The sequence below is a fragment of the Dendropsophus ebraccatus genome, chromosome 8 (genome assembly GCF_027789765.1).
Source record: "Dendropsophus ebraccatus isolate aDenEbr1 chromosome 8, aDenEbr1.pat, whole genome shotgun sequence".
Classification (NCBI taxonomy): domain Eukaryota; kingdom Metazoa; phylum Chordata; class Amphibia; order Anura; family Hylidae; genus Dendropsophus; species Dendropsophus ebraccatus.
The window spans coordinates 27,504,749-27,530,265 of NC_091461.1; the positions used below are offsets into that span (position 1 = coordinate 27,504,749).

General features: G+C 40.4%; 1 protein-coding gene across 1 annotated transcript in view; it reads right to left on the bottom strand.

Annotated features, from left to right (window-relative positions):
• Positions 1 to 541: 541 nt before the first annotated feature.
• Positions 542 to 25,517, bottom strand: part of TCERG1L (transcription elongation regulator 1 like) — a 176,765-nt gene continuing 151,789 nt past the window's right edge. The window contains exons 9-13 of the mRNA XM_069980063.1: positions 24,111 to 24,180; positions 11,930 to 12,053; positions 6,612 to 6,701; positions 4,283 to 4,401; positions 542 to 1,481 (exon numbers count right to left, since the gene is read on the bottom strand). Coding sequence (XP_069836164.1) covers positions 1,325 to 1,481; positions 4,283 to 4,401; positions 6,612 to 6,701; positions 11,930 to 12,053; positions 24,111 to 24,180 — 560 coding nt within the window. The 3' untranslated portion in view covers positions 542 to 1,324. The remainder of the gene's footprint in view (positions 1,482 to 4,282; positions 4,402 to 6,611; positions 6,702 to 11,929; positions 12,054 to 24,110; positions 24,181 to 25,517) is intronic.

Below are 25,517 nucleotides of genomic sequence, written 5' to 3' on the forward strand. Positions count from 1 at the left end.
AAATTTGCTCATCTCTCACAAGCTCTGTATAAAAAAAAAAGGCATACATTTTTAAACCAACTTAGATAAATAAATTGTGTCATTAATTAAAGGAGGAATTAAAGTCCGGCAATTTCTATAATGCAGCAGTCGGCAGTGGGGGCAAGGGGGAAATTGATTACAAGGAGGAACTTACCTCTCCCCGAGCCTGTGGTGGGCGGCAGGACCATCCTCATGACCCCCACGGATGGCATTTTCCTGGAGTTGTGATGACGATAAGACAGGCGGTCCTCGGTGATGGACTGGTCGGTCAGACAATCAGTGACTGGAACGGTGTCCCGCCCTAGTCACTGGCTGGCTGAGCAGCCAGTCCATCTGCCGGGTCATGGCATGTCAGCTCCGGAGATCCTGCAGCCGACCCCGTCGCTGACCGTGGGCACAGGGAGAGTTAAGTTCCTACTTGTTATCAATTTCTCCCCTGCCAGACTTCTGCTCTAACTTTCACTCTTTTACTCATAAAAAAACAACATTGGTTCATGAATGCAACGAACCTAAGACAACATTAAGATGAAAACTCTTCAAATATTTATTGATTAAAAAAAATCTAAAATATTTGTGTATACAAATTTGGATGAGAGAAAATTCCATGCATACTGTCGGCATACGATAGATAAAAAGAACAGAACTATACATCGAATGGCTTTACAAAATAACGGTGTCACTGTATCTTCTATGAACAAGTTACTTTTAGCAAGTGTGTCCATCAGAGCAAAAAAAAAAAAAAAAAAAGGATCGTTTTGTGCTAACAACAACATATCTTAAAGTTTTCACACTTCACAACTAGTTTTAACCATATTTTGTAACCACTCAGACAATGAGATAAGGACATGGGTAAAGCGTTGGTCTTTTCAGATACATGGTTATCACTATTTTAGGAGGACTGTGCTTTCAACGAGAACGGGAAATAGTTTTTGCTTTGACGGTTTAATGGAGTAAGCTTGTTTTGTCGCTTAATTTACTTCTTGTACATTGTGCATCTCACTGGTTATTTGCATAATTGAAGCAACTTAATAGATGACTTCAGATTAGAATGGAAAATAGAAACACATTAAACTGAATATCGTAAAAAAAATAGCTTCAATATGAAACATTATTCCTTAGAGAACTTTTTTTTTCTTCGGAGATACTCTTTTTTCACTAGGCCGGTCAAGTCTCCAGGATGCGGTATCCTCATTGGATTTCTTCTAGTCTGATCAAAAAAGGAAAATCTCCTTTCTTCTTCCAGCAGTTACAACAAAGGTGGAGGGAAATGTTTATTGCACGTATCGAGTGTTTTTGTTTTGTTTTATCTCATTTTCCGCAACCTCATTCTGTTTTCTTTGTCCCGTTTTTTAAGTGAATTGATAAACTGGTTAAAAAAATGTTCTTGGTCTTTCTTTTTCTGGACGACACGGAAACGTTGGTCTCTTCCGTATTTCTCTGCAAATTCCTTAAAGGTGGTCCTATTGAGAAAGAAGAAGGAAGAGGGAAAGGAGGAGGAAGAGGGTGGAGTTTTATTTATTTGTTTAAATAAATTGCAATTTTATAATTTATAAACCTTCTTTAAATATTAGGGATAGCTTTATAACCGCATTTTTAGGCAGACACTCCAATAACAGAAGGTGTAAATGTGTTATATTACTTTGCTGATTTTTACTTCCTTTTTTAATTTAAGGGGTACTCTGGAGAAAACTGGAGAAAAAAAACAGTGGGGGAATTTTATGAAGCTTATGGGGGGGGGGGCTTTAAGGTGGGGAGGAGGCTTGTAGGCATAAATCATGTTCCAAATCTACACCTGCTGGAAGGTGTGAGCCTCTTAGTGCATCCAGCTGGGAAAAAGAATCTTGATAAATCCCCCATTGTCTTTAAATCAACCCGTACCAGAAAGTTATAGATTTGTAATTCAAAGGTGGCAGGAAATAGAACCATGTGATGGCAGGTGGCAGGAAACAGAACCATGTGAGACTGGAAATAATACATCACTTCCTGCTGGGCATACAGCAGCTGGTAAGTACTGAATGATTTGAATTCTTTAAATAGAAATAATTTACAAATCTGTATAACATTCTGCCAACAGTTCATTTGAAAACTTTTTCTCTCTGGAGCACCCCTTTAAATAAGAAAGTATAACCATCAAAGGTTTGGAGGCATAAACTGAATTTCTAAAGAAGCGTTCATAAAGTATAGAATAAACATGATTTAATTGTAGTCTTGTCTACAGTGTCTGGTGTAAAGACGCCAACCCTCAGAAGGCAAAAATTAGAGCAAACTCTGTGCTAAATTAGAACCATCAGGAAATTTTTTGAGATTTCAGCTCTGAAGTCGGCAGAACTATGAATGCAAATGGTAACGTTGGATCAGTACCAGATAAACAATGCATAAGGGTGTAACGTTTTTTAATAACCAAATTTTAGACGTGATACTATATGATGAAGATTATAATATAGTTTTTTTTATTAATCATGGAGCCCTCTGTATCTATCTTTTTAGCTATATGTTGGAAGTATACACTGCTTAATTTTCCTGATGTATACCTCAGCAGGACACTGCCAGTGTGGTAGAAAAACATGGCACTTTCTTCTAGAAACAGCACAGCTATTGTCACCAGTTTGGATGTAGTTTTACAATTCAAGCTCCATTCGCTCTTATGGGACTGAGTTGCAAAACCACACCCAAACTGAAGACAAGCGTGGCACTATTTCAGGAAGAAAGCGGACATGTTTTCCTAATTCTTAATAACCCCTTTAAGAAGCAAAGGTGGTGTCTGATTAAGAAAGCCCATATTGATTGTTTGGTGGGTTTGTCCAAATGGCATTGTCCAAAGTGGGAAAATCACTTCTGCTTTTGGTCTGTGTCTCCGACATCTTTAACCAGTCTCACAATGTTTTCTCCAAACACGTTGTTTCTTATTATCACTATATTATCGGAGCAGATAGGCTGCCATAATTTTCCTCTGTTGTTCCAATTTAAGTGTAATTACAATAATTAGCTCTAAATTTCATCATCTAAATAACAATTTACAGTTTAATGAGTTGTGGTTATAAAAACATAAAAGTCTAAAGTTGCACTAAACTGACTAAACTGCTTTATGTCTTTCATAGTGAGTGTTATAGGAAATGCATGACAGTGCAAGCCTTGTATAGCTGCACTCCGTTAGCCATTTATATTGCCCTATAGAGTCAAGGTACAGTAATACTTCCATATAATTCCCAAAATAAGTAAACTGTTAAAGCATACCTGCTGTTTCTACAGATTAAAAAAAAAACTGCATCCTTTCCATACATTAACCCTTCAGAGTGTGTTTTTAGTGCTTCCACTACTTTTATTAAGTCCCTAAGAGTAACATTCATAGTGCACAGCCACTGTTCTCCATTTCAGGGGAAAGGATCACAGCTGGGGTATTTGCAGTACTTACACAGGCTCTTAATTTCCCTTACTTCTCTGGCCAATCACAGAACAGCACACACTCTCCTCTACTATGACGTAATACAGGGGAAAGGCAGTGAATATTCTGGCATTGTGCAGATAGGTAGAAAGGGAGATCTGATAGATCAGCGCTTGTTTACTGGGCCTAATAATTGTTTAGCAAGGTTTGCAAGGATATTGTTAGCCCTTGCCCAAACAGTAAGTACTTTACCTCTCCACACTCCCGGTCTTCTCTCACAATCTGTATGCATCCCAGCACTGCGCCCTGTGGCTTCAGAGCAGCCGTCTGAGCTGACAGGCCGCTCAGCCAATCACAGGCCGTGGCGGTGCTAGACAGTGATTGGCTGAGCAGCCTGTCAGCACAGACAGGCCGCTCTGAAGCCACAGGGTGCTGTTCTGGGATGCATACAGATTGTGAGGGAAGAGCGGTAGTGTGGAGAGGTAAAGTACTTACTGTTGGGTTATCATCAGTCGTCAGTTGTGCATCGCTATGACACGTGGGGATGCACGGTCAGCAGCCGATGATTTTATGTCTGGGCCTAAAGAAACGATCAGCTGTTGATCGTTTCATTGGCTAATTGTTGTGTCTAGTACACGGAGCATGATCTGCCGATTCGGTCAATTATCGCTCCTTGTAATTGTTCTCAGTTGTGACATCACAGATCCACAGAAGCTCTTGTAGTTAGTAAGTGCCTTAGTTTCAGTCCAGGTCACTTTGCAGCACATCACTTCCCTTAAAGTTGTGGCCCTGAATTCAGTAGAACAAGACATAATTACAAACATTGTGAAATGGCATCTACAGCTCCCTCTTTTCCTCTTTTAGAAGCGTTAATAATACCTTGAAGACAGCTTGGATTCTTCTAGAAGCTTTTTAAATTCTTCTTTGGCAAGCAATAATTTACTCCTCTTTTCTTTATATTCTTCCTTAATTCGAGCCTTCACAAATTGTTCAAACACCTAAAAGCGGAGCCATTTACATATGTTACATCGGGACAATATCCGAGACCTCGTTACACAACCTTCTACAGCCTTTTTACTAAAACTCTTTTATAAAGCCCGACTTATCGTGAATGTTGGGTCTCGTATAAGGAATACTGCTACATACTGTACTTGTAGCCATCCATATAAAAGTATTTTATCTTTGTTTTACATAGTAATAGATTGCAAAAGTAAACCTGACACTGGGCTAATGTTTTTTTTACATACTTTAAATATAACTTAGGCTGGGTTCACACTATGTTTTTGCAATCCGTTTTCCTCATCTGTTTTGTGCCAAAAAAAAAAAAAAAAAAACGGATGAAAAAAAATGATGTATTTGTGTGGATCCGTTTTGATCCGTTTTTCCATTGACCTCCATTATAAAAAAGAAAGGGATCAAAACAGATCGTTTTTTTTTTACGTATACAAAAACATAGTTGACCTAATTTGTGTACCTTAAAAAAAAAAAGGATCCGTTTATTTTTTTTAATAATAGAAGTCAATAGAAGAACGGATCAAAATGCATCCGTTTTTTGCAAAAAATGGATGAAAAAAATAGATTTCAAAAACCTAGTGTGAACTCAGCCTTACCTACAGACTGGGGTTCACTGAGACCACCAGGGGAAATAGTTCAGAGGATCTACCCTTCACCTATATCTATACAGAACATATGATGGCCCAATTTTAATTGCCTAGTCATATACTTTGTTGCTATCATTGCACATATGTTGCATCCTCCATTATTTTTAATAGGTCCCAAATGATTGGTCCCGTAGCCACCATCAAACGGAACCAGCTATCTTCTGAGGAAGTTTACCACAGCTCTAACCTATGATATACTGACATATGGCATTTAGGTTGGATATCAATTTTTGATAGAAATGTACGCACATGTTTAGGAGGTACAGTACTGGTGTCACAAAGTTATATAAATTTGTAATTTACTTCTATTTACAATTTTTTTTAAAAGTCTTCCAGTACTTGTCAGCTGCTGTAAGTCCTGCAGGAAGTGGTGTATTCTTTCCAGTCTGACACAGTGCTCTCTGCTGCCACTTCTGTCCCTTACAGGAACTATCCAGAGCAGGAAAGGTTTTCTATGGGGATTTGCTACAGCTCTGGACAGAGGTGGCAGCAGAGGGCACAGTACCAGGCTGGAAAGAATATACTACTTTCTGCAGAGCACACAGCAGCTGATAAGTACTGGAAGACTTGGGGGGGGGGGAACTATATAACTTTTTAAAGCCAGTTGATTTAAAATATTATTTTTCTGGAGCACCCCTTTAAGGTATTTCTACCCAATATATCCAGTGGAAGTTGTGATACACTGAGTGATGTAAAAGTACTGTGGAAAAGGTAATTACCTGGTTTTTAGATATACTATTATATCTTTAGTTAAGAGACCAATGTAAAACTAATACAATGAATAACACTCTAAATCAGTGATTTTCAACCAGTGTGCCGCGGGGAAAGTTCCCCAAACTATGGTGCCCCTGTGAAACAGGAGAAAACAATGGGGGAGAGAAACCTGGGGATGGGGGAGAAACAGGGGAGAGAAGCAGGGGGGAGAGAAACATAGGGATGGGGAGAGAAACAGCGGAGAGAAGCAGGGGGGAGAGAAGTTTGGTGGAGAGAAGCAGGGGGGAGAGAAGTATGGTGGAGAGAAGCAGGGGGGAGAGAAGTATGGTGGAGAGAAGCATGGGGGAGAGAAGCATGGGGGAGAGAAGCACAGGAGAGAAGCATGGGGGAGAGAAGCGCAGGAGAGAAGCATGGGGGAGAGAAGCACAGGAGAGAAGCATGGGGGAGAGAAGCACAGGAGAGAAGTAGGGGGAGAAGTATGGTGGAGAGAAGCACAGGAGAAAAGCACAGGGGGGAGAAGAAAACAGGCCCAGGTTTCACACTGAGTGAGTATAAATACATTTAGAATCTATATTATTAACTATATGTATAATATGTACTGTTTTAGTGTAATTTTGTGCCATTTTGGTTGGTGGTGTGCCCCAGGATTTTTTAAGTATAAAAAGTGTGCCGCGGCTCAAAAAAGGTTGAAAATCACTGCTCTAAATGACCAAAATAAATAACATATTTAATGCAAATCACGTAGTAAACAACTGCAGACGATTTCGGGAAAGTCACCCCTCTTTTTTGTGAAATGTCGCTCGTCTGCCGTTTACGTGGCGCACAGAACTTGCCTGTTTTCGTTCTTCCGAGTTTAGTAGGAGATATCGAGGATCAAACACGATTTTATGCAGCTCCTTTTCCCATGTGGAGAATGCAGACACCTGCGGAGCATTCAAAACAGTTTGTTCCATTATAAACATTTTTGCACTTTCCGTCTTGCTATAGTTTGCTGACACTTTAATGAACTTCAGGAGCAGCTAATTAAAGCGATCCACGCTGAGTACCCGGATGACTTAGCGGCTGTTATGGAAGAAATGTAAATATTTAAGGACAATACATAATCATTAGGTGAGAACATTCGCATCATTAGAACAAAATGTGAAGGTTGTTTCCAATGGCTTTGATTTAATCCGGTAAGGAGCAATTCTATCCATATTAAAGATGTAGCAGTGCTATATTTGTCATTCAGTGGTTGCAGAATTGCTGGATATTTCATATGGCACAGCTCATATTGATATCACAATGTGCTAGGCCAGGGGTAGGGAACCTTGGCTCTCCAGCTCTTGCAAAACTACAACTCCCATCATGCCTGGATAGCCAAAGCTAAAGCTTTGGCTGTCCATGCATGTTGGGAGTTGTAGTTTTGCAAGAGCTGGAGAGCCAAGGTTCCCTACCCCTGTGCTAGGCTCTGTTCTCATTCATTTTCCTTCACTAACATTATTGTTCTCTCGTTTCAATGGCAGGAATAGCATATTTTTTTCAGCACTATTTAACTTCTCGAAAATTAAATTACTTCCAGCAGATTTATTACAAGTTGATAGAACCTCAAGAACACTTGGGTCTGTCCGAATCTGTTCGGAGCGCAGACAGTGGCTGAAGAAGTTGGATGCAGGCCTAGGGAGTCTGGGAAAACATGGATACAGCCTATGGCCTATGGCTGTATCCACACAACTTTAGGGCTGCATCCAACTTCATCAGCCACCAGTAATCGAATGACGCACGCTCAGGTTAGGGTATACTTGAGCGTGCTCGAGGATTGATCATCTGTAATTAAAAGGCATACACCTCTTAATAAATCTGTCACTTTAGCCTAGTCTGCCCATGCCCCATGCTTTGAAATCTAAGCTATCTCCAAGCTACTGAAACTTAGATTTCAACTACTTCCACTAATTCTATATAACAAAGTGTAAGTTATAGTATATAACTATAGTATATGGGTATCCTCTTTACACCATGCCCTCCCCTCTTTTAAAAAAAAAAAAAAATGCCACAGTTATTGTAAAGAAGCAAAAAATGTACAATTTTTTGAGCGAGCCATTACTTGAGAAAAAAAATGGGGACTTTTTTACACTAAAATGCTGTCAAAGGCGCTTATGGGGGTTATCCAAAATTGGAGAAACAGGTGCCACACCTGTTCTCAGGTTGTGTGTGGTATTACAACTTTGCTTTATTCACTGAGCTGCAATCCGTGAGCTGGTGTTGATTTTCGCATGAGGTCAGTGAACTTTGAGTACATTTGGGTTCGTCCTAACCCAAACTCTTTGAATTAGATTATTGGTGGCTGAAGAAGTTGGATGCAGCCCTAAGGCTGCCTGGTAACCATGGATACAGCCATAGGCCATAGGCTGTATCCATGTTTTCTAGGCCTACCTAGGGCTGCATCTAACTTCTTCAGCCACCAAAGGTCAAATGCTGAGAGTATGGGTTAGGACGAATCCAAATGTACTCAAGGGTTCACTCTGTGTTATGTCACCTAGAAGCACTTTCAATGCAAGTCCACACGGTATGTTAGTTCTTAGACACAGAGTAGGGAGAGGAGCGCACAGCAGCTCATTCTACTGATCAGTCGGGGTCTCACTCAGACCCTAATCAATTTATTTCTTTTTTTAATGACCAGTACTCTTTTAATGATTTTAGCGACACAGAAAAGAAGAATAAGAGATATTTACCACTAAAACAATAATATAATAAATTTAAAAAAATTAGAAGGAACAAAATACATAAATAAAATAACAAACGTTTATAAATGATATTGATAAAAATCCATTTGTATGCAGAATATACCTTTTAATGTCTTACGTCTAATTCATCAGTAACACCATCTCAATCAATATCCACACACTAACTCGCATGAATCGTGAAATTCGTATATATGTGGACATTGATGTGGATGGTGATTAAAATCCATATACTGTATAATTAGAAAGATATTAGAACAAGATTGACTATATATTTCCTGAGTAAATATACAGAAACTTACCATCAGAATACTATGCCATGAATTAATCAAATATTCCTATACACAGATTGATCGACTCCTTGTCTTCAATATCTTCAAAGCCCAATATCCTTTTTCTCTGCACACATAGACTAAATCCTATTTTCACTGGAAAGCCATGTGATCTATTTGTATTATTGAAGTGTGGAAAGGAACCAGATTTCCCATGGGAAAACTCATAGAAACACTAGAAACAATATGCAAATTGTGTCCTGCTTGGTTTCACAGTCTCTGGTGTTGCCATGTAAAAGTGCTAACTGGGGAAACATTACACCCCTCAGGGTTACATACTGCTGATGGATGTGAAAATAGCATGCAAAGTAGCTGTAAGATGTCACACACAATAAAAAAGGACCATAAAAACAACACATGCCATCATATGACGAAGGGCACTGCGTAATAGCTACTAATCTGTGAAAGTAAATCATTTCATTCCAGAATCTTTAAAGGGAAACTATCAGCAGGTTAGACGAATCTCTCCTGCTGATAGCCTCTATAGTGCTCGGGACGCTGAGGAGAAAGGTATGTGTCTTACCTTCCTCCTCGGCGCCGGTCCTGCACTGTTAGACGTGATCTTTTACCGGGAGCACTGCCCCGCCCTCACATCGTCATCCAGCTCGCTCCATTAACAATCAATGGAACAGGCTAGCTGGATGATGCAGCAGTGCTCCTAACAGTGCTCCCGGTCAAAGATTACGCCAAATAACTGTGCAGGACCAGTGCAGAGGATGAAGGTAAGACACGTACTTTCATCCTCAGCGTCCCGGGCGCTATAGAGGGTTATCAGCAGGTTAAATCTGTCTAACCTGTTGATAGTTTCCCTTTAAAGCATACCTGTCATTTAGGTAACTTTTCAGGATGAGCTGCCATGTATGTACATGAGGATCAGCACTATATCTGGCCATTATGTACAAAAAGAGAAACAGTCACCGGCACTACTTAGTCATATTTCACTTGTTTCTTACAATTTCAATTTTTCTATGGGTATGAGTTCATTACTGTTTACATGGGGTGCTCACTTCTACTAAGAATGCAGTTCACTGTGGTAGATATCAAACAAAAAAGAGGTTGTAGAGGGCACTCACCATTAAAAACGTCAATCTTTATTCAAAATTCTTCTTTAAAAACGCCATAGCAGGACTAGCATAAAGAGAAATGCCAACTCCTCCTTATCCTTTGACGCCTCTCTTCATGCTCGTCCTGCTATGGTGTTTTTAAAGAAGAATTTTGAAGAATGCTCTTAAAACGAAATCTGTAATTTTCAGTGATCCCAGAGCTGGCAGAGTGCCATACACTACAAATAGAGGAGATCCCGCACTTGTCTCTGTGCACAGCAGTAGCATGGAAGCCATGATGGGGCTATTATGGTTTGATCAAATTATATACAGACACCCTGGTGTTGAATTTTAAAATAGGCCTAGCGACATTATTATCAGCCATAGATGGGATGTGCAGCCGTTCCTTTCTCTCCATGTCGTGAAGCCATGATAAAGCTGTGGTGACTAGTCTAAGCTGTGTATAAAGCACTGGGATGAGATCTGCTACTTACAAAACTGTCTCTTACCTGTCTCTTTCTCTATGCACCCAGTCCCCATCCCATCTCCCCCCCCTCCCCCATCTATAGACTTGTCTTGCATGTAACTTGATTCCTGAGTTAGCTACAGGATTGGACTGAGATGATTTGGCAGAGAGGAAGGCAGTCCTTTAGGGGGATGGAGTGCTCTATAACAGGAGAAGAAAGCATTTTTGTCTAATAAGATTTGTTGCAAAATGTCTTATTTTTACTTGCATTTTGACCTATGCATTCTTTAAACAACAGTACCTATTTTTATCCATGTAACCTCAATTAGCAGGAAGCACCTGTGCACACATGGTAAGTACCTCCTATTTCTCCCATTCTACCTCCGGTGCAGTGGTGAGTAGCAAGACCTTGTTCAAGCTTGTGTTGCTTGGTGGCCGCATTCTCGGCCAGCAGTGCCTGCTGGGTTTTTTTTTGGGGGGGACTTGGGGTTTGGTCCTGTGACAGTGGGGTTGCAGGGCCATTCCGTGGCCTCCCTTCCCTACTTGCACTCGCCTTGCAGGGCTGGCGGTTGCTGATCGACAGAGTGTTGATTTAGCGTAAGGACTCATGTGGGCCAGGGGACCTGCACGTGGTACATGAGGGGATATGGTTTGATCAAATTATATACCAACCTCCTGGCATTGGTTTTTAAATGTAGCCAAGAGGTATTAGTGTCAGCCATAGGTGTGAGGTGCAGCGGCTCCTTTCTCTCTCCATGTCCCTATTTTTATCTCTGCTATAGGGGGGAAGGATTTTTTTCTATCTATGACGAAAAACCAGACTAAGTAGTATTTTGCTCAATATGCAAAAAGGTGCAAACATTTTATGTTGCCTGAACCATGAGTTACCCTCCTCCCAGCCTTGATTGATAGATCTCTTTCTCTTTGGGTATGAGGAGAGATTTATCAAAACTGGCAGGGTGAGAAAGAGTCACTGAGATTGTATAAATGAGATGTGATTTAGATAGCAAGAAAGTGGTGACAGGTTCCCTTTAAATGTAAGGGTTTATACACATGACACAGGGTCCTGAGATTAAATGTGGCCATGGGTACAACTGCGTAGAGTTTGTGTGTTCTTGTCATTTCAATGGGTTATACCCAGTTAATTACAAATATCTCTATACAGGTATGTGAAATATGTTGTTGCTGTAAAAACAACAAATGAATAAATAATAAATAAATAAATAAATAGTATAGCACCCATAACCTGCAATGGCACAATACTGTGACTCAAAATAACACATAATCCATGAGAAATTTGACAATTTTGCATTGCATATCATGAAGGTAGAAGCATTGATTCTGTGATAGAATACATTACCTTACAGCATACACTACAGGTAATATAGACCTCCACACACACATTATATCTGAAGTATATACCATGTAGGAATACTGTACTATGACTATACTGTATGTGCACTGGCTTGAGATGCTAAAACAGCGATTACTGTTGATCACATCTGTCATCTTAGGCGCACCAGATTACCGGCATGGTTAGCAGCCACTACACATGTATGAAGGAAGCAAACCATACATGTGTATTCTTACCCCTCTCTCAAGCAACATGTTCCTAAAGCACGTCATCCTTTCTTCCAAAGGGGGCAATGATTTCAAGGACGTTGCTTTTTCATCCTCTTCTTCCCTTTGCTCAATGGTGTGAGAATCCTCTGTCCTAGAAGAAAAGAAGATAAATAATATAAAATGTACACACAGTTATGTGATAAATCTAATATATGGCCAGTAGTTATGAGCGAATACTGTTCGATCGAATAGATATTCGATCGAATAGTGAGATATTCGAATATTCGATATTCGTATGAATATACCGCGAATATTCGATATATATTCGATAAGCGTTCAAGTCCCCCAGCTTCCGGTTTTACCTTCCAAAGGGTCAAATACATGTTTTTCACCAATCGAATACTTGTTCCCATAGACTTTAATGGGATCGAATATTCAATCGAATATTTGAATATTCGCGGGATATTCGTACGAATATCGAATATTCGAATATCTCACTATTTGCTCATCACTAATGGCCAGTAACAGAAAGAGGTTGTCTGCTTTATCATATATCCTATAAGGATACAGGGACATGAAAGAAAGACCGCCCCATCTGTATCAAGAGTGAAGGCAGATTATAAAAATTGGTTCCTGCCGCACCGTAGGACTCATGATCATGAACGTCCATATTTTACAGGCAAAGAAGTCTCTATTTTTAGTTTATGGACTGGAATTTCATAGGCAGAGTTGTCTTTTGAAGAAGCCCAGGTATTCCTTTGTGGGAAACAATTTTTTGTAAGGGTGAAGAAAATCATTAGATATGAGTGTAACTCGAGGATTCTCACGTCTATCCAAACCCGAGTGTTCAGCATTTGGTTACCGGTGGCTGAAGAAGTTGGCTGCAGCCCTAGGCAGTCCTGGAAAACATGGATACAGCCTATGGCCTATGGCTGTATCCATGCTTTTTGTGCAGCCTTAGGGCTGCATCCAACTTCTTTAGCTTCCGGTAATCAAATGCTACACGCTCTGGTTTGGATGGATCTGAGCATCCTCGAGTTGCGCTCATCTCTAATAATGATAAATCTTCAAAGTATCTTGACCAGTTGAGCACTGTGATTCCTACTGACCGGATAACTGATTTCTTTAACTGCATGATTCTTTTTCCTCTCTGACCATCACAGACATCGTCAACTAGGTAAAACTTACACTACTGAATCCTTAGTGCAGACTTCTTCTCAGACATCTTGAGGGCCAACTGTGGAGTCCCAATTGTGCTAAGGACTTGTACTACGATTGTGCTTTCCAAGACATATGTCACTGAAGTCAATGGGGTCCATGTCTGTCCGTGTTTGTATACATTGGCAGCCTATGGCCAACATGAAGTGTTTTCAAGTTCTAATAATGCTTTAAAAAAATATTATTATTATTAGAAACAGCACCATATCTGTTCAGATTCAGTATGGCAGCTCATCTCTAATAATGGCAATCTATCAGCATCCAGACCGGACCCTAGGTTCTTACAGTGTGGTGCAGGCACGCTGGTTTGCCTCCTGCTTAATGTTGTCGTCATCGCTTTGCGCTGCTGGCAAGGGTTTTGCGTGCTGTCTTACCATTTCATGAATGCGCCTCTAATATCCCAGGCCGTTCACTCCTGACATGGCCATTCCAGGATTACGGATGGACTGCAGGTAGATGGTAAGCAAGGGAGCGTCATCATCAATAAACTCTGTTTAGTGGTGCACAAGTGCTAATGGACCGAAGCCAATGCCCTCAGTTGGGACACTACGCGCATGCGCAAAGTGGCAAGTCAGCAAGCGTAGCCCTTGCCAGCAGCGCATAGTGATGGCGACAACATTGAGCAGGAGGCCGGCAAGCAGTAAATATGCATGAAAAAGAGGGGGGAGGAAGAAGTGGTGAGGCCAAAGCACAGTACAAAGCCAAGCCGCTTGTTAGAGTTCGTTCCCTGTGTGTGAATTTGGCTGGAAGAACCAGCCGACGCCCTATCCCTTTGACCTGATTCACACACTTCATACTATGCTGACAGGGAGCCGACACCCGGCCTCATGCTTCTCCTGACTCCTCTCTGGTGCACGTGGGGTTAAGCCTTGGTCTCCAGCTACACCAGCGTTCTATTGTGTTGCCTGTATTTGTGATTTGGACTCGGACTGAGACTTTGTCTCTGCCTTATCCTTTTGTACTGCGATACCTCCTCTGCTCGACCTTGGACTGGACTCTGTTAACCCATTGCTTGCCGATTTGGATTTTGACGTTACCTCCTGTTGCCGACTCGGACTGCCTTACCTGTGTGTATATACCTGTCTGTGTGTTCTGTTTACTTCCCCGTATCCCTAATTAGGCTAGGGACTGTCGCCCAGTTGCTGCCCTAGGGTTTAGCCTAGGGGGGCAAGCAGGTAAGGACAGGGGTTGCGGGTCGAGAGAAGGGATTGCCATCTTCCCGGACCCCAGGACTCCCTGACACCGCTACTCCTTTTCGACTTCTAATTAGGCCCCGTTCACACTGCGAAAAACAGGCCGAAAATGAGTGGAACCCCTTCCCGTGGACTCCTCTGGGAATTCTGCCTTCTATCTGTTTTAATGGGTTCCTTGAGCGCCTCGACTCTCCGCTCAAAGAATTGACATGTCCATTCCGAGCGGAGTCCGCGGGCGAGGGTTCCACTCGGAATCTCTGCCTTTTTTCCGTAGTGCAAATGGGCCCTTACAGTACGAGACCCACGAGTGCTAAGAATCAACTGCACGGACGCATTCACTAAAAGGTACGATGCTCACAAGAGGCCAGCCACCCACACTACACTCTCAGCACCTCGGGTCCAGTCCCTTTAAAGTAATGAGGATTGAATTACAATACCTGACACATCCTGCGAACAAGAGACAAGAGTAGAACTGGAAATAAGTAAAACCCTGTTTCACAATTGTGGAAAACCCCTTGAAATGATCAAGTATCCTACTCTTGGTTATTGAAATATTGCCGTATCAAATATTTATTCAACCTCAAACAAGCAATATTTGATTTTTATGGGTCTAGTTTCTATTACTTTGGGTCAGTCTGCCCTGTAAAGCAGATTTTCGCATTGTCGGCGCTGTATGAGCAGCTTTAAGACATTGTCAAGCTTCACGAGATGGCAAGGTATTTTTTATGTAATCCATAAAAGGTTGTATAAAGAGTTTTAGTGGGCTCTAGAGGTCCGGCTCTGCTCCCCTGCTCACTTTTCTTGAATAGAAATGAGGAATCACTTCAGCTTCACTTTCCATATATTATTCATGGATTTGCAGCCACAAAAGAATGATACAGTATATGATGTACTGTGCTCTGATTCTGAAAACAAGCTTTATTCAAGCGTAGGCCCATTCATCAGCAGCCGCTGTCACTGGAGCTCCTTACCTAGAAATTTATGTCCATAGAAATTGGCAAATCAATAATTCTGCTTTTTATGTTATTATTTACAATTGTTGATAGGCTTGGAATTCCCTTGAAAGGGCAAACGAACAGATTGACTGCTCATATATGGTGCAATATGGAAATACACTGAATATTGTTTGCTACAATGAAGCCAAATCCGAGTATTAAATTGGTCAATTTTAAGAACTTTGTTTGCTGTCATAAAAAAAAAAAAAAAATTATATATATATATATATATATATATATATATATATTTATATATATAATCTTGTTCATCCCCCCTTTAAATTCCCCCCTACTCACAGCTGAGACTCTACCACTAGGTCACCTCAAGGTTACCCTTTATGAGCCTAATGCATCATCTGCACAGATATCTGTTCTGTACTAATAATTTAATGTATCAATGAAAGTAAAGAGTCCTTGAATCCAGGCTATTAAACTCACAAAGGATGGACTAAAAGTACAGCAAACACTCATCTGTTAAAACGCATTCGGTTTGCAGCCTCTAGATGTAAGCAAGAGTGGAGACGAAATAAAACACAAAGTATATTAGGAAGATGGAAAACTTATCTTTATACATTGATGAAGCTCTAAATACATAAAACTAGAGGAGAAGCTTCACCGATGCAATGCTACCTGATAACTAAACCATGGAAAATTGCAAGGAAAATGCGCCTGTTTTTTTCACAACTAAACCCAAATTTATACTCCTCAAATATACAAATAGAATAAAATCAGTACAGTACATTTTCCAGCACTCCTAGTAGGAGAGTCCAGACCATTATACTGTATATTAGTTTATTTGGGAGGTATTATGCTGTGTTTACACAAAGCGATACTTTACCCAATCGATCATTTAACGATTTTGAAGCAACAATTTGGTTTTCATAACGATCAGCGTTTAGACGAATAAATCGTTCGAAAAATCGTTTGAAAATTTGTAAGAAAAATCGTTATTGCGATCATTTTTAGCGAACAACGAACGGGGATTTGAACGATTTCTCGCTTAGCACTTGATCACTTGCTGTGTTTACACCGAACGATTATCGCTCAAATGTGATTGTCATTGCGAAAATTCATAATAATAATAATAATCGTTCCGTGTAAACGCAGCATCAAACAGGTAGATTATCAAACAATGGGAGTGTCAATCAACCAGATCAGCACTCGTTTAAAGATCCTATTACATGGATCACTAATAGTGTGTCCAGGTCCGCAGGAGTGATGAAAGGATCGTTTGTGCAGCCTTATACTTAAGCCACACATCCTCTATTCCACGGGGAGATGTGCGGCCAATAAATTAGAAGGGTCTGGGCTACCACAAAGTAGAAGGAGGAGAAGCTAGGAAAACAGACACAGGAAACTACACTACACCTCTGTGGACAACCACTTACTCTGTTAGGCTGGGTTCACACTACGTATATTTGGATTAAAAACACAGAAAGGCTCTGTTCACACAATGTTGAAATTGAGTGGATGGACGTCATTTAATGGCAAATATGTGCTGTTATTTTAAAACAATGGCTGCTGTATTGAAATAATGGAAGTTATTTACTGTTATATGGCGGCCATCCACTCAATTTCAACATTGTGTGGACAGATCCTTTCTGTGTTTTCAATCCACTCCTGGTTTTGGTTGCTATGAGGACCTGACATGAGGACCAAATACAGCCTCAAATATACATAGTGTGAACCCAGCCTCAATGTGCGTGCCCGCAATAGGGTGCACGTCTCCTCTATGCCTATCACACCAGTCCCCAACTGCAGCATTCAATCGGGTTCAGGACAGTAGTGCATATAACAGTTGTGCACTTTTGCACTTTCCCTTCCCCTATCCTGTTATTATGTATTAGGGGTACCAGTGTACCCATTCATTGTGAAGGGGTACCAAGGTTATACCTAATAATAAGGGGCTTGAGAGATTTAAATATCTAACTTTATGTGTTTATGATTTCATTAAGTTATGCCATAAATTTATACGTATATAGGGGGAGATTTATGAAACATGGTGTAAAGTGAAACTGGCTCAGTTGCCCCTAGCAACCAGTCAGATTCCACCTTTCATTTTCCAAAGAGTCTGTGAGGAATGAAAATTGGAATCTGATTGGTTGCTAGGGGCAACAAAGCCAAGTCTACTTTACAGCAGTTTGATAAATCTCCCCTATAGTTTTTATAAGTATAGTCTGAGGGCCCTATTACACGGGACGATTATCGTGTGAAAAATTGTTATATCGTTTGAATTTAAACGATAATCGTTCTGTGTAATTGCGGGCAACGATCGAAAAATCGTTCGTATGTCGTTGATCGTTGATTTAGATCTGAACCTAAAATTATTGTTAATCGTTCGCTGTAATTCCACGTTCGTTCACGTTCCGCATTTTTACACTAATCGTTCAGTGTAATTGCACATTTTCCATTGTTTTCCTGAGATCAGAAGGAATAAACTATGGCAATAACGATCGTATCTAGCGATTATCGTTCTGTGTAATATGGTGAACGATTTCCGGTTAACGATCGTTTGCGATCGTTTATCGTTAGTGGTTGATCGTTAAAAATATGTGTAATAGGACCCTAAGAAAGGTTACATTTCAATGGAGCCGCTTCATAGAGGGGAAGGGGTTACCTCCCACTGGGGTGAGCAAACTTGCCTCCAGTGCTTTATGCCTGGTCGGTGCTCAATAATAGACCGGCGTCGTGTGTAGGACCTGGGTCGTGGTTGAAAAAAAAGGACCCCCGCACTGGCATCCCCATGCCGGCACTGGTCTATTCATGTTAATAACAAAAAAGCGATGTACCGCTGGTACATTCGCTTTAAGTCTATAAAATTGTGATTTCAATGATTTCTGTAGAGTTTTATTACACTTTCTTTAGGCCTCTTCCCTATATCATAAATACATGCGCTGCTATAATTTTAGCTCTGATCCATATTTCCTTTCTGCTGATTTTACCTGCAATTTGTTCATCACCCTTGAAATCCTGTTTCTACCCAATACATAATAATATGCAGAATATAAGTTGGCAATATATCATTTAAAAGTGGTATAATTTTCCAAAATATGTTCTGATTATAATTATAGAACGATAATGGCGCAGAGGTGAACCATTCCAATTTGTTATGTTCTATTATCTTGTTGTCCATACTGAGTAATGGTAACTAGCAGTTTTATAGGCAGAAAAGCTTTTATTGTAAGTCTCACGCCACACACTGCGGAGAACCGATAATTTGCTGTTATATTTTTACCTGACTTTATCCACTTTTCTTTCGTTTAAATATAATATGTATTCATGACGATTATATTGTCAGATCCTTCATGTGTTCAGTAAGAACATTATATACTAGGGAAAGTTAGTTTTTGTCTAGTTGCTTGAAAGGACCATAGTAGTAACCTAACACTGAGGCATGTTCACACAATGGCGTTTTGCGGCTGTCTTTTGATAATTATGGCTGCAGATAATTATCATGATCATTATCCGTGGCCGTCATTATCAAAAGACAGCTGCAAAACGACATTGTGTGAACATAGTCTATTACTAATTCTCAAGTGACAATGGCCCTGTCAATGGCTGGAATGCATGAGATAGCAAGCAAATAATTAGTTTTCAAAGTTATATTAAAAGAAGGAGAAATGGGCAAATTTAAGGATCAGATGAACTTTGATCAGGGTGTATTGTAAGGGATATATAACAGGAATAAAATTATAAGAGACATATAACTGGGTCACAGAGTGTTTTGCAGTGGTTGAATGAAGGACACCCACCAAATCACTTATAGATCTCAGTTTAATAAAGCATTTGTGCTGGACAAACAAGTCTGATCCATGGGATCTTAGTACAAGATATAAAAAGACACCATGACTTTTATAGAATAGTTCTGTAGGTCTATAACATGTGTACAGGTCACACTGCAGGAACTGGAAGAAGAGTTGAAGGGGATGTCCAGGGTAAAAAAAAAAAATGCTCCATTGCTGAGGGGTGGTGTAAAAATAATAAACACACTATACTCACCTTTTCTAGTCCCCACCAGTTTCTGTGCTAATTCCTAATACTCCTCTGGTCAAAATATTAAATCTTATATGAATATGAAATAAATGTTTTATTTATTTTGGGCCGGCTTCACACTATGTGAGATACCGGCCGTTCTGTGACCCGGTCGTGTCACAGAACGTGTCAGTGAAGTTGATCTCGACCGATACTGCAGCACCAGCCGGATGAAATACATTTATGCTAAATTGGGTTGCGGGCTCATCCGTGTGCGCCCACATCCCAATTCACCATAGAACACAATGGAGAGTGCGACCGAAGCAGCACTCTCCATTTTGTGAACTTACATGTCTGTGCAGCCACTAGCCACTCGGCCGGAGTGTATACTATGGGGGAGATTTATCAAACATGGTGTAAAGTGAAACTGGCTCAGTTGCCCCTAGCAACCAATCAAATTCCACCTTTTATTTTCCAAAGAGTCTGTGAGGAATGAAAAGTGGAATCTGATTGGTTGCTAGGGGTTTACACCAGTTTGATAAATCTCCCCCTATGTATATACACTCCAGCCAGGATTCCCTCTGACTTCTATAGCAATCTATCTTTTGTATTAATCACGACCATTGTTGCAATTTGCAATAACGGCCATTATTAATACAAAATATATGTTTTGTGAACATAGCCTTAAAAGGGTTATTCAGTGCTACAAAAACATGGCCACTTTGCCCCTACTGTTGTCTCCAGTTTGGGTGGGGTTTTGAAACTCAGTTCCATTGAAGTAAATGGAGCTTAATTGTAAACTGCACCTAAAATGGAGACAACAGTAGGGGGAAAAGTGGCCATGTTTTTGTAGCGCTGGATAACCCCTTTAGGCTGGGTTCACACACTGTATACTTCAGGCAGTATTTGGTCCTCAAGTCAGGTCCTCATAGCAACCAAAACCAGGAGTGGATTGAAAACACAGAAAGGCTCTGTTCACACAATGTTGAAATTGAGTGGATGGCCGTCATATAACGGTAAATAACTGCCATTATTTCAATATAACAGCCGTTGTTTTAAAATAACAGCAAAAATTTGCCATTAAATGACGGCCATCCACTCAATTACAACATTATGTGAACAGAGCCTTTCTGTGTTTTCAATCCACTCCTGGTTTTGGTTGCTATACAGCCTCACAAATACAGCCTCAAATATACATAGTGTGAACCCAGCCTAAGTTAAGCTGTACTCACAGCACTACGTTTTACTATTTTACCGAGATCTTTGTGTTTCTTCGAGTGTCTTCCCACTCTTTACTTTTCAGCATTTGACTTTTGTACTTGACATTCATGTTTATTAAAATCTAATTAAACGACTGGATCCTAAAGCATCACCTTGACGTTTCACATACTTTATTAAATCTCCGGAAGAACCCTACAACATATATTATCTTGCTGTTAGGACATTAGTCCTGCAGCTCGTGGTTTCTCTGTATACTCCGCGCCGCATACAGGAATTAAGTCTTCATTTATTTGTTCACAACGTCTAATTAAGAAGTCCATTAGAACATTAGTGTCACATAGCTGCTTGCTTTAATGCCAGAGAGATTAATTGTTTGCTTCAAGTTGAATGATAAATGACAAGGCTAGAAAACTGTAGACTGGTTAAAATTTAATGATGTGACATGGCTTTGTACTTAGTTTCTTTTTTTTTATGCTCAAAACATTTAACCCCTTGCCTCTTCAGCCTGTTTTGGCCTAAATGCCTGGTGCCTATTTTTCAAATCTGACCTGTCTCTCTTTATGTAGTGATAACTCTGCGATGTTTTTAACTATCTCGCGATTGTTTTTTCGTGACATATTCCTCTTTATGTTTGTGGTATATTTTGGTTGATACACTCAGTAGTTTTTTGTAAAAGAAACACATTTGCGCAAAAATGTGAAAAATTTACATTTCTTTATATTAAAAACTATCTTTTCCTAAGGGTGCGTTCACACGTACAGGATCTGCAACAGATCCGCAGCAGATTTGATGGTGCAGATTTGATGCCGTGTTCAGCTATTTAGATGAAATCTGCTGCGGATCCTGTACGTGTGAATGCACCCTAAGAAAGATAGTCATATCACATGAACTAATAATTAATGCAACATCTACAACATGTCTACTTTATGGTGACGTTGTTTGGTGAACGTCCTTTTACTTTTTAGGATGTTAGAGGGCTTCGAAATTTTGCAGCAATTTTTCAAATTTTCATGAAAATTTCAGCTCTTATTTTATTAGGGACCAGTTCAGTTCTGAAGTGGATTTGTGGGACCTGTATGTTAGTTACTTCCATAAATCTCTCCACTGTAAAAACTGCACCCCTCAAAGTATTCTAAGTAACATTTCATAAGTTTATTAACCCTTTTTTGCAGAAATGTTAAAACGTTGGAGGGTAAATAACAAAATTAAAATTTTTTGGCAGATCTATTTTAATAAGTTTTTTCTTCTTACACAGCAAATACTGAGAAATGGAACTCAATATTTTTTCCCCTTATTCCAAAGTTTCTAGAAATCTCCCATATGCGGCCGTAGTGCGTCACCTGACTGAACCACAGGCCTAAGACATGACAGAGAACTGGTGAATTTTGGGGCCTTTTATAATTTCAGGGTTTTTTTTAGCCATTATACCATGCCACGGAGGCCTTGGGGGGGCCAAAATATTTGTGTAAGACGACTTGACGTTTCAATCAGTACCATTCGGGGGGACATGTCTATAGGGTTAACTGCCCGGCGGGGAGCGCGGCTCCCCTCCGGGCAGGGGCAGCAGGAGGAGGCTGTGTGACACAGCCTCCTCCTGCTGCCTGATCATTGTTAGGGACAGCAGGGGGAGGCAGGGAGAGAATGACGTTCCGGGAATGTAATTTTGCATTAACTACCTGCAGTACATGACGTTCCCGGAACGTCATTTTGCGGCAAGGGGTTAAAGGGGATGTCTGGTATAAAAGAACCATAGGAAAAAAAAATCCTGTTGGGTTATTTTGAGTTAGTAACTTGGATTCTTCTATTCAGGAACCTCAAAAAAGACTGTGAAGGACCCAACAAGTTGATGCATTAAATGGACCACCTATTGATTTCACTTTGAAGTGTGTAATACTTAATTTCTCCTGTGGTGGCGCTGCAGACAAACTGAACACAGATTACAGCCTGTGATCAGTTATTATTAAGGGATCCTTCTAACAAAAGGGACTAGACAACCTCTGTCAGATCGAAAACGTCAATCTATAAAGCTACTGATGAACTCCAAAACTTGTGCAGATTTCTCCCATTATTATTCTTTTTATATACAATGAAAATTCAGCTTTTGGACAGCGTTACTGAGATCTATATCTCCTCCAATCTTTTACTAAACTGAAAACCTACCATGATCCTCTAGGCTGCAGCTGATGCCTATTCTGGCCATGGCGGCAGGACAATCAGCCAGCACAGATATGAGCCACCTGGCAGGCAGCTTAGGAAATACTATACCTGCCAATTGCGATGGTTGGCAGATGTATTTCCCTTGATGTCTGCCAGATACCTTATGTTTCTGCTGCTCAATTGTCCTTTTCTCATGATGTGGTACCCCAAAAGAGGGGTCTAGAAAGTTATCTGTGCACTGTTTTTTATGTGATCTTTTGACAGTTTTGACACTATTTCTATCTATACTGTTTAGGTGCTGAACATTACACTTTGCACCTTAGATGCCAACTTCCTGGTTCTCAAATTGTAAATGTTATAGAACCATAGAAGATTATCGTCAGAAAAAGACCACCTGATCCATCTAGTCTACCCTGTTAGGATTTCTTTTTTTATTATCTGAGAGTTAGGGATGAGCTGACCCATAGAAAAATTGGGTTCTGTGAGTTTGGCCGAACTTGGGGAAAAAAATTTCAACACTTTAAGGGTGCATTCACACATACAGGATCTGCAGCAGATTTGATGGTGCAGATTTGATGGTGTGTTCAGTTATGTAGATCAAATCTGCTGAGGGCACCCTTAATGTCCCAAAAGGCATTGGTTGTGACCACTGTTGTGATAAGTGTTGTGGGGATAAGAGACCTTTAACCTTTATAATAAAATTTATTTTATTAGACGTATCTAACCTACTGATATGTCCCTATTGCACAGGTGATAAAGAGGAGGAAGGTATGTGTCTTATCTGCCTCATTGGTGTTGTTCTGGTACAGTTGGTTGTGCTCCCCGTGGTCCGGTGAGACCATTAGGAGCACTGCCTGTGCCCATAGTGCCGATTTGCCCCAGGCCGGCTGGCCCCTTTCTCATGATAATGAGTGGAGCAGGCCAGCCAGGGGCGGACTTATTCAGCCACTGGTAATCAAATCCTTAGAGTTCGGGTTCGGAGCATGTAAGGGGTTCGCTAATCTTGAATGAAAACTTAATTTTTAAAGGTCACATTAACATTACCTTGTGGATAGGCTGTCAATTGTTTTATCCTGGACAACCCCTTTAAGCCCTGATGACACATGTAGAACACATCAAACTTGCTATCTACAGTATCCATTCAGCCATGTAGAAAGAATATGTATTGCTTCCTGTTGGCACAGACAGTACACATAGAATATTATCACATATACTGCATTTTAAGTCCTGTTACCTCTTAAAATGGAAATTACTTCCCATTGGCACATAGAGTCCTGTTACCTCTTACAGTGCACATCCCACCCCATTGGTACATCAAGTCTTGTTGCCACATAATAGACTTGCTAATACTTGTATTACAGATCAAACCTTCTTTGCACATTTAGTTTACATCACAACCTGCAAGAACATACAGTACCCATAAAGCCCTATTCTCTTATACGGGGTACTCACTTATTCCTCTTAATTTTCGAGCTATGTTCGTCATTTACATCTTCTGGGACGAGTCCGTCTTTCTTGCCAGCTGGTAAAGACAAGGAGAAAAAGATTGCTTTAAAACCACAGTAATCAGAATGTTTAAATACCCCAAACACTCCTATAATGACAATTTTATGTTCAGTCTCGGAAACCAAATGTCTCCGTCTCAAAATAATGGACTAATTCCCAATCTCTGAGCTGAACACAAAATACCTAATGAACTAATATTAGGCTTTTAGGGCTACAATGCCGTTGTTCATTATGAGATGTTGGAGTAGATCCATGCGCTCAAATTGATTTAGACTCCTGGCAAAGTGTTTCCTTTTCTATCAGATCCTTGGCTGGACTAAAAAGGCTTTTTTAATATCGGTAAGAGCTAGTTTTTTTTTTAAATCTCATTATTGCAAAGGAAATGCCCTGTTAGGTCATATGGACACCATACAGTGGTCTGGGCTTGAGGTCCCCCTATGCCACTGTGTGGTAGGGGGTCTGTTGAGAATAAGTTGTCTATTCTATAGCATACCAGACTAACTCATGTACAGGATTAGAAAGACATGGCTGTTTTCTTACAAAAACAGCACTTCTTCTGTCCTCAGGTTGAGTATGAAATTGCAACTCTGCTCAATTTTCTTCCACGCAACTGAGCTGCAATACTACGCATAGAGTGGCACTTTTTCTGGGGGAAGCAACTGTGTTGTTTTGTTTTTCATCTTGGCTATCTTCTTTATAGGGTTATTCCCACTTAAATTAATTTATCAATCTACAGGGTAGGGGTAAAGTGTTCCCCCCCCCCCCCCCCACACACACACACAAATCTTCTAAACAGGGCCCAAAGGAGCACTATGGAAGTAACTGAAGGTAGCAAAGTACTAAGCTTTCTCCAGCAGACAATGAATAAGGGGAAAGAAGGAGTTGGGGCCACATTATGGGGACTGTGGAGGTCAGCAGTCCCCATCTACCTCCTCCCAAATGATCTCACACTTTTGTGTTAGTATTTCTATGTCTACACATTTTGGAACTCTATGGGGGAGATTTATCAAACATGGTGTAAAGTGAAACTGTCTCAGTTGCCCCTAGCAACCAATCAGATTCCACCTTTCATTTCCCACAGACTCTTTGGAAAATGAAAAGTGGAATCTGATTGGTTGCTAGGGGCAACTGAGCCAGTTTCCCTTTACACCATGTTTGATAAATCTCCCCCCATATTTGTGGACATCCACAATAACAGTAAAGTTCTGTCTAAAAGTGACCTCTCATTGGGCAGAGGTACTGTCTACAAAATGCTTAAAAAGAGTTAGACGAGTAGAAAGCACACCTCACTATAGAACTCCCCCCTCTGAAACAGCTTTAAGGGGGTAGTCTATAACTTCGACACACAGGTTG